This window comes from Sceloporus undulatus, chromosome 3, assembly GCF_019175285.1.
Source record: "Sceloporus undulatus isolate JIND9_A2432 ecotype Alabama chromosome 3, SceUnd_v1.1, whole genome shotgun sequence".
Lineage (NCBI taxonomy): Eukaryota > Metazoa > Chordata > Lepidosauria > Squamata > Phrynosomatidae > Sceloporus > Sceloporus undulatus.
In genome coordinates, this window is record NC_056524.1 from 196,454,746 (window position 1) to 196,463,161 (window position 8,416).

The following is an 8,416-nucleotide window of genomic DNA, read 5'->3' on the forward strand; positions in this document are numbered from 1 at the left end:
TTTTATTATTTTGTTTGAAACTTTCCCCAGAAAAGATAATTACATCAGTTGAAAAATGTATTTACCTTGATGGAGATGTGAAACTGCTTCTAGATGGGCCTGAATGCCTGAAGGCAAGGTTCAGTTTTGGTAACATCTAGCTCACTTACTGCTTTGTATTCCACTTAGGGCTGCCTTTAAGTCTAGAAACTTCAACTGGTAAAAATGTGGTAGGATACTTCCAGGAGTTAGATACTGATATTAAATTATACCTATTCTGCATCACTGAGACAATAAATTAAAAGGAATGTCTTGATAGTGTGAGTGGTTTGGCAGGGAAACCAGTTGGGTACTTAAAAGGCACAGTTGAGGCAAACCAATTCTCTGGAGAGATTGTGGGTTTCTTTCTATAGGCATCCTCCAAAAAAGACTGGACAATTACCTGCTGGGGATGCTTTAGTTGGACATCCTACACTGAACAGGATCTAGATGGACTAGATGAACTAGATGGCCCTTGAGGTTCCTTCCAGTTCTATGATTCTGAGTTGTTAGATAGGTCCTGGGGACATTCTTTTCTTCATTGACATAACTGGAATACCTTTCTTTCTTTCTTTCTTTCTTTCTTTCTTTCTTTCTTTCTTTTTATTCATATGCCTCCATTCTCATGGAGTAGAACCTGAGGTGGCTCACAAAAAGAATCAGCTAAAAACAGCATAAAATAATTAAACACAGAAAAGTTAAAAATAAAGCACACCCCATCTAAGAATACTCCCTGCCAGTAATTACACATTTAAAGCCTTCTTGAACAAAAAATTCTTTAGCTGCTGGTGAAAGGAGAGCAAAGAGGGTGCCTGCCTATCCTTCCATAGAAGGGCATTTCAGATGGTGGGATCAGCCACTCAGAAGGCTTTCTCCTGTGTACTCATCAAATGAGCCTGTGATATTAGTGGGGCTGAGAGAAAGCCCTTCTCCATAGATCGTAAGACTGATAGGTTCAAATAGGGAGATATGATGATCTTCCAGATAGTCTGGACCTAAGCTGAATAGGGCTTTATAGGTGTTAACCAGAAATTTAAATTGTGCTCAGAAATGAACTGGTAGCCAACAAAGGTGTTTTTTTAAAAAAAACAACCAAACAAGGGAATTGCATGCTCTCTAACTGGCCTAAGACAGCGTCCTGGGTGCAGCAGTTTTGGACTGCAGAAGATTCTGAACAGTTTCAAAATAAAGTCCCATGTTACAGAGTGTTACAACAGTTCATACCTCACCTTTCCCCCAAGATTGTGACTCAAGGCAGGTTACAAATTAAAATGATCACAGTATAGTTAAAATGTACAGAAGGTCAACTTTAAAGTAGAGTTTAACTATTAACATTAAGACAATTAAAAAATACACTTACACATGAAACCCCTTAAAAGCAGTACAATTTAAAATGGTACAGTACCCTCTCAAAAGTCTTTTCCTTAGAAACTTACTGTTGGAATTTTTTAAAAGCCTTTGTCTGCTAACAGGAAGACAGTAAGGAAGGAGCCATTCTGACCTTTTTACAGAGGGTGTTCAAGGGCCTAGACTAGAGGCACAGAAGGGCCTCTCTCATGTCCCCAGCAGCCATACCTGTGGAAGGGATGGGACTGAAAGAAGGGTCTCTCTGGAGGATTTCAGGTTCATATGAGGAGATGTGGTCTTTCAAATAGCCTGGTCAAGCTACCTAGGGCTTTATAGGTCATTACCAGTACTTGGAATTGTGCCTGGAAACAGGGAAACAGGCAATGGAGCTGTTGAGGCTGGGAAATTGAGTGATACCTGTAAGCAGCCTCAGTTAATATCTCGGCTGTAGTTGTTGGCTTGAACTGAATTTTTCAAATACTCTTCACAGACAGACTCATGTAGAATTGTTACAATAACCCAAACAGGATGTAACTAAGGCCTGTGTCACTGTGCCTAGATAGGCATCTCTAGCAAATGGTAAGACAGTGATATCTTTGGGCAGTTGAATGGCCCAGTTGGGGAACACCTAAAGCTGGTTGGTGACTAGCTTTACATGTGTACCAACTTGCCTTTCAACTGTTCAAGGGCACCACTGTCTTGTGTGGTTTGAGCCTCAATCTGTTTGTCCACATCCAGTCCATAACTGATAAGAGACACAGGTTTAGAATTAAAATAGCTTTCTTGGAATTAGGTGGAAAGGGAAAATAGAATTGGGTATCATCAATATAATGATAGCAGCAAATCCCAAACCTCTGTATGGGCTCTACCAGCAGTTTTCTATAGATGTTAGATAGCATGGACAGAATAGTCCCCTTATGGGGCACACAAACCAGTGGCTAAAGAGTTGAGCTACAACCCCTCAGTACTACCCTCAGTCTTCCAAGTCCCATCCCTACAAGGCAGCCCAGAAGGGTATAGTGGTTAATGGCACTAAAGGTATCCAAGAGGTCCATCAGAATCAATGGGGACACATTCTCCTTGTCTAGTTCCTGGCAAAGGTCATCCTGGAAAACAACCTTTTTATTTACTTTTGGACAAGTTCTGGATATATGCATTACTAAGTGATTTTATTTTCTACTGTTATCATTCACTACTTTTGTTTTAATAATTTGGAATAATTTGACCATGACTGTAAACCATTTTTTAGATAAATTCCCTGAGAACTTGTTCCAACATTTATTATTTTTTATTAATTATTATTTAATTAAATGATGTAAAGTACATCTTTATGTTTATCTTGTTTACTTTTTGATGCTATTGTAGTTGAATTGTGGATGGAAATAGCATGCAGAGTAAATGTGTACCTACTACAGCAGTGGTCCCCAAACTGCTCTTTCAAGAATGTTGGACTTCAGCTTCCAGGATCCCAGACGTTGCCCAACATGGCTGAGACTTCTGAGAGCAGAAGTCCAAAATCTCTTGAAAGGGAACAGCTTGGGGACCACTGTTTTACAGCATTTTCTTGTTGTGGATAGCTGTGAGAATAGGACTACTGAACTTATTCAAGACGTTGCAAGTTGCATGAAGACTCCCAAATTTTTATGAACTGAATTTTTTAGCTTTTATATTTGGGATAGATAGAGACTAGTATTTAAAAATTGTCATGGAAAAGTGACCTTATTCATTTTGTTGGTTTTCTTGATGAATCATTTGTTTCTTTTCTTTCTTTTAAATTAAAGTCAAACACCATCTGCAGCCTGGATGAGTGGATTTGGTGCTCAGCCTGCCCAGGGACAAGCTGCTCCTGTAATACCTAATCAGGCTGGATATGGTATGGCAAGTTACCAAACACAGTGAGCTGGGACTCTGTTAAAAAGTGTGATTTCAAGATAGGTTTCAATTTCCAGTGATTATTCTGAAGACTGGAATATAGACATTGGCGGGGGGCGGGGAGAGAGAATATTTATTTTGAAAATTGAAACTGTTTGGAACCTTTAGCACAGCATTTTGCTTTGGTGAAGGACACAAATGTCTTCTAGTTACTCCTTTTTAAGTTTTGTGTTCATGATGGATATGAACATGTTTTCTTTATGTACAAAATCTAAAATAAAGTCAATAAAGACAATTCTGACTTCAAAATTTGGTATATTAGGAGGAAATGTTTAACAATCTGATTCTTAGATTACCATTCCATCTTTTTTTTTTGTCTTCAGTGTTTTACATCACAGATTTTAAGAAAAATGACATTAAAGATGCTTTTAGTTGAACATTAAAACCTGACGTTTTGGCTGTGGACCAAACATTGCATCAACGAAGACAGTGTTTTCTTCAGTAACCACAAAGCCATCAGAAGATATACTCGTGGAAATAGCTTTTTAGTTTTTTTCTATATGTTTTGAAGAAACTGAAGCCTAGTATAAATGTTTCAGTCTTTGCTGGAAAACATTACTGTCTAGCTGTCTACAGTACTTGAGCAAATATTTGCTATATACATTCAGGAGCATATTTCAGAAAAGCTGAAATCTAGTTTGCTTGAAGTGCTAAAATGCATTTGATTTGGTATTTTGAAAAGTATGCTGCTTAGGCAGTCATACTGATTGTTTTACATAGAAGTTTGTACCAAACTACAGTGTTACAAAAGCATGCTCAAACATAAAAGTACCAATGTAATTATTCAACATAATGCTTCTTTACATAATACTGAACATAATTCTACTGCTCTGTTTGCAGTAGATTGACAAGAATGTGCAAGTCTGACACTTCCAAAGTTAACTATTATTTAAAATGAAAAGTTACTCTACAAAGAGCCTTAATTTTAAATTCATAAATTTTTAATTCAATTCTTTTTTTCACTAGAATCTGGTTTATTCTGTTTTATGTTACTTATTATGTAAATACTTTGGTTGACAACCTTGTATACCTACCTGAAGTTCCTAAAAGTTGTATAGTATCTGAGTGTTTAAAAAAGAACTTGGATTTTTTTAAAGTCTAGAAGTATTTAGCCCAATGATTTTTTTAACCAGATTGTTAAAAACGTTATTTTAGACATTCTTCAGTATGCCGTTTGGTTAACAGATATGCAGTTGGACAAGTATTCTGAGTTGTGGCTTATACTTAGTTTAATTATTTTATTATTTTTTTGTATTTTTGAATGGCTTGCATGTGACAAACCTGTACAGAGGCTGGGTTGTTTGTGCACTGAGTAGTTTCAGGATAAAATCATGAAGTTGCTCAAATGGTATACCCGGAGTTATTTCTCACTTTATGCTTAGATTGATACAACTGCCTCAATAAATTTTAAGTTGAAAATGAATGTAAGATAAGATAGAAAAATGTGTGTTAAACATATGACAGCTAGGTGGTGCAGATGCTTCATCTCTGAATTTGAACATACTGAAGCCATCACTGAGCTGAACAGTCTGTTCCATCAACAATAATAAAAAGAGGCCTCTGTTTTGGTGGACTCCATTCCCAGAAAAATATGGAGAAGCCTTGCCTTTTTGATTTATTTCCTAAAATATTAATTTTAGGCTTCTGTGACATAGACTTGCATATAGCACAATTAAAAGAAAAAAATGTATGTTCATTGCTTGCATTTTGTTTTTGTTCAGAGGTGGTCTCTGAACTGATAGTGCTGTTTGCACTACTCTAAACTTTGTGCTTTTTTAGAATATTCTTTAGTAGTCAGAAAATATTTTTTAAGACTGGAAAATTAGGGAAACAACCAAAACTAAATAGAAAAGTCTTTATTATTACTGAATATTCCTGTTCCTATTCAAGAACATTTTATTCACCGCTGAGCCTGTGAACCAGCAGCTGCTTCCAAAAGGTTTGATATCATTTAGAATGTATAACAATACATTTTTCCCTCCACATTCGCTGGGGTTAGGGGCACAGGACCCCTGTAAATGTGGGAAAACCACAAATAACAAAAACACCATGTTTTACCTGAAATAATACCTCTCTAGGAATCTCTAGCTTCTCCAGTACAACTCTATGGTCAGTTTCTGCCAGACTTGACCATAGAACTGCACTGGAGGGGCCAGAAATGCCTAATAGAGAGTTCTTTCTAGGAATGTCTACGTCCTTGAGTGTGACTTTTGGTTAAAGTTGGTCATAAAGTTGCACTGGGAGACCTAGATATTCCTAGAGAGAACATGTTAATAAATCAGAGATTACTCAAATAAGCAAAAATCAAAGCAGCAAACATGGAGAGACATTGAAAAGTAACAAATACTAACTTCTTCCAGGGATGTTACAACAGATGGGTCTTAGCCTGGTGATCTGCAGATTTTGAAAAATCACAGCTCCTATTATCTTTGATCATTTGCGATTCCGCATGTAGCTTGCAAGACTTATAGTGTACGAGAAGCACCAGGTTGGTGAAGGCTATATAAATATTGTTGGTATCTGACCATTACATGAAGCTCAGCTGAGCTCCTAGTCCTAAAATTCTTAATATACATAAATTTAAGTTTGAAGGAAATAGAAGCCTTTCAATATATTGATCTTCTTAATACTGAACTATGGGCCGAACAGACAGGCCAAAATAAAGCTGCTTCAGATCACTTTGGAGGTATGCTGTTTAAATGACACAGGCATCTTAGACCAGAAGCTGCGCTCCAGTCCTTAGGACTGGAGCACGGCTTTAGCACAGTTTCTGGCCTCTTAAGATACCTGTGTCATTTAAACAGCATACCTCCAAAGTGACCCGAAGTAGCTTTATTTTGGCCTGTCTCTTTGGGCACTTGGTTTTCTACCATTTCTTACACTCTCTTTATGTTTCAGTATAGATAGGGTTGGATCCAAATATTCACCTGCAAAAGGGATGGGTGGAAATTGATTGTCCCTTTTCTTCCTATCTCTGTCAGTTGTCTTGGAAATGCTCCCTCAAGGGGTTTGAGGGCCTTGCTGAATGGAGTGGGCTGTACCATGGGGAAATCACATGGAGGCCTCTTCTGCACTGCTTTCAAAGATTACTTTGCTCTGATTTTCCCTAGGCTCCTTCTTCCTTCAAGAAAACATTTTCAGGGGTGTGGTAGGGAGAAAAGGTGCAGGGTATTACCTTCTGCATGCCCTCTTCTATGGGTTTGTGTCAGGATCCAGCCCTTTGTGTAAGAAAAGCAGTGTTGTCATATACTCTGATCAGAAACTGATATTTCATTGCAGCCTATTGAGACTTGGTTGACAGTGAAATGCTTTGAGCACTAAATGTTGGTTTCTTAAATGTTGCACCGAAAAAGTTGGAGGTTTTTTTTATAGCAAAGTGTTTTGGATGTCATACTTTGGATGGGAAAGCTGGACAGTGAAGAAAGCAGATAGGAAGAGTATCAAGTTGTTTGGGATGTGGTGCTGGAGAAGACTGCTGAGGATATCTTCGACAGCCAAAAGGTCAAACAAATGGGTCCTTGAACAAGATCAAGCCTGAAATCTCCTTGGAAGCCAAGATGATCAAATTGAGACTGTCATACTTTGGCCACATCATGAGAAGGCATGGCTCATTAGAGAAGGCAATAATGCTAGGAAAGGTGGGGTGAAGTAGAATTCTGAACACTGCAATTCAACAATATACGGAGAATCAGACAAATCCCAGCCCTGTTATACAACATGACAACATCTAGGGATACACGTAAACACACAGGTGAGAAATAAAGGGATATAATGTAGGATGTGATGAACCTATTGAAAAGAAACAAGCTCTCTTCCCTGTTTGAAAGCTGAAGGAAAGGGCTGGAAGAACAGTTGCTGTACATCTTTCTTTGCACTTGCATTATGGGTAAGGAATGCTCAAAGTGTATTCATTACCAGAACACTCAGAAAAGGAGATAAAGATGTCTTATTTATGTTAGGTAAGATCTCTTGCATTCTCTGTATGCTGGTGATTTAAAGGAGGTGATTTAAAGGATAGCATTGTGGAAAATGAACAGTACTGTATACACAAAAACAAATGACATACATCCATTCTGTATTTAAAAATAAGCAGCATCATTTTTATCATCCTAGTTGGTTTTGCTAAAAAGATTGTTTTAAAAAAAAGATTAGCAAGATTTTCCTTAAGAATTAATGGATGCAGAGTGGTTCTTTAGCATCTTTGAGACAGACTGTCTCATATGCATAGAGTAAACTGATGTTCAGGAAGGACATTTATAATAAGAGTGTATGGATAGTCATAGAAATGCAAATTTTTTGGGTGTGATGAGGTGACAAGCTCAGTTTTAACTTGGTCATTGAGAGAAAGATGTTGCCTAAGGCCAGCCTGAGTGGGTGACAACCATATGAATAGTGGAGGGAGTTTTGGAATGTGGTGTGTGCCAGGAAATGTATGCTAAATTGTCTAAGAGCTTCCTTAGACTGGGGTGTTAACCAGTGTTATAATATCTGGAGTGTGCCAGGGAGTGTATGCTACACCTTCTTTTGCACAGTTAGCCTCAAAGGTGCTACTGACATGTTATTAATCCATATAGGCCTCAGCACTGAGAATTATATGCTTTCATATTTTATCATTATGGAGACAGGAGGAGAGGGAAGCAGTGAGCAGTTCAATGTAACAGGGCTTCGTAGCATCAAGACAATATCATTTACTGAATGCTTTATTCAAGTATTCTAAGTAGAGCATTTTGAAGAGGTTTACATCTTTGCAGAGTGATTAAAATACTACTGAAATCTGTAACAGGTAAGTGTCACTTCAACTAAAGTTTGGTCCCCAGTATTCAGCATAGCTTCTTATGCATGGAATAGTACTGATGGAAAAGTCATCCAAAATATCAGCCCATAAACAGTTGTGCAGGAATGAATATATAAACACACATGGAAAATCTAAGTGGTGTTTAATGAGAGTGCCATGGAATAGAAAAGCATTGTTTATTTTTGAAAATAGCAACAGTGACCAGACTTGCTTATCCTATACTGGATGCTTTTATTCTCATGGAATGGGCTCTTGCTCAAATTAAAATGAGGGCTCTCTCATCCCATGCACTAATAGTAAAATAATGACAATATATTTTGCTGA

The 8,416-nt window shown here is 37.6% G+C and overlaps 1 protein-coding gene across 6 annotated transcripts in view; it reads left to right on the top strand.

The window, feature by feature from the left end:
• TIAL1 (TIA1 cytotoxic granule associated RNA binding protein like 1) overlaps nucleotides 1-4,987 on the top strand; it is a 32,921-nt gene extending 27,934 nt beyond the window's left edge. For all 6 annotated transcript variants that reach the window (XM_042458704.1, XM_042458703.1, XM_042458706.1 and 3 more), the window contains 2 exons: nucleotides 3,147-3,238; nucleotides 3,621-4,987. In XM_042458704.1, the coding sequence (XP_042314638.1) occupies nucleotides 3,147-3,238; nucleotides 3,621-3,673 (145 nt within the window). In that variant the 3' untranslated portion in view covers nucleotides 3,674-4,987. The remainder of the gene's footprint in view (nucleotides 1-3,146; nucleotides 3,239-3,620) is intronic.
• The last annotated feature ends 3,429 nt before the right edge of the window (nucleotides 4,988-8,416 follow it).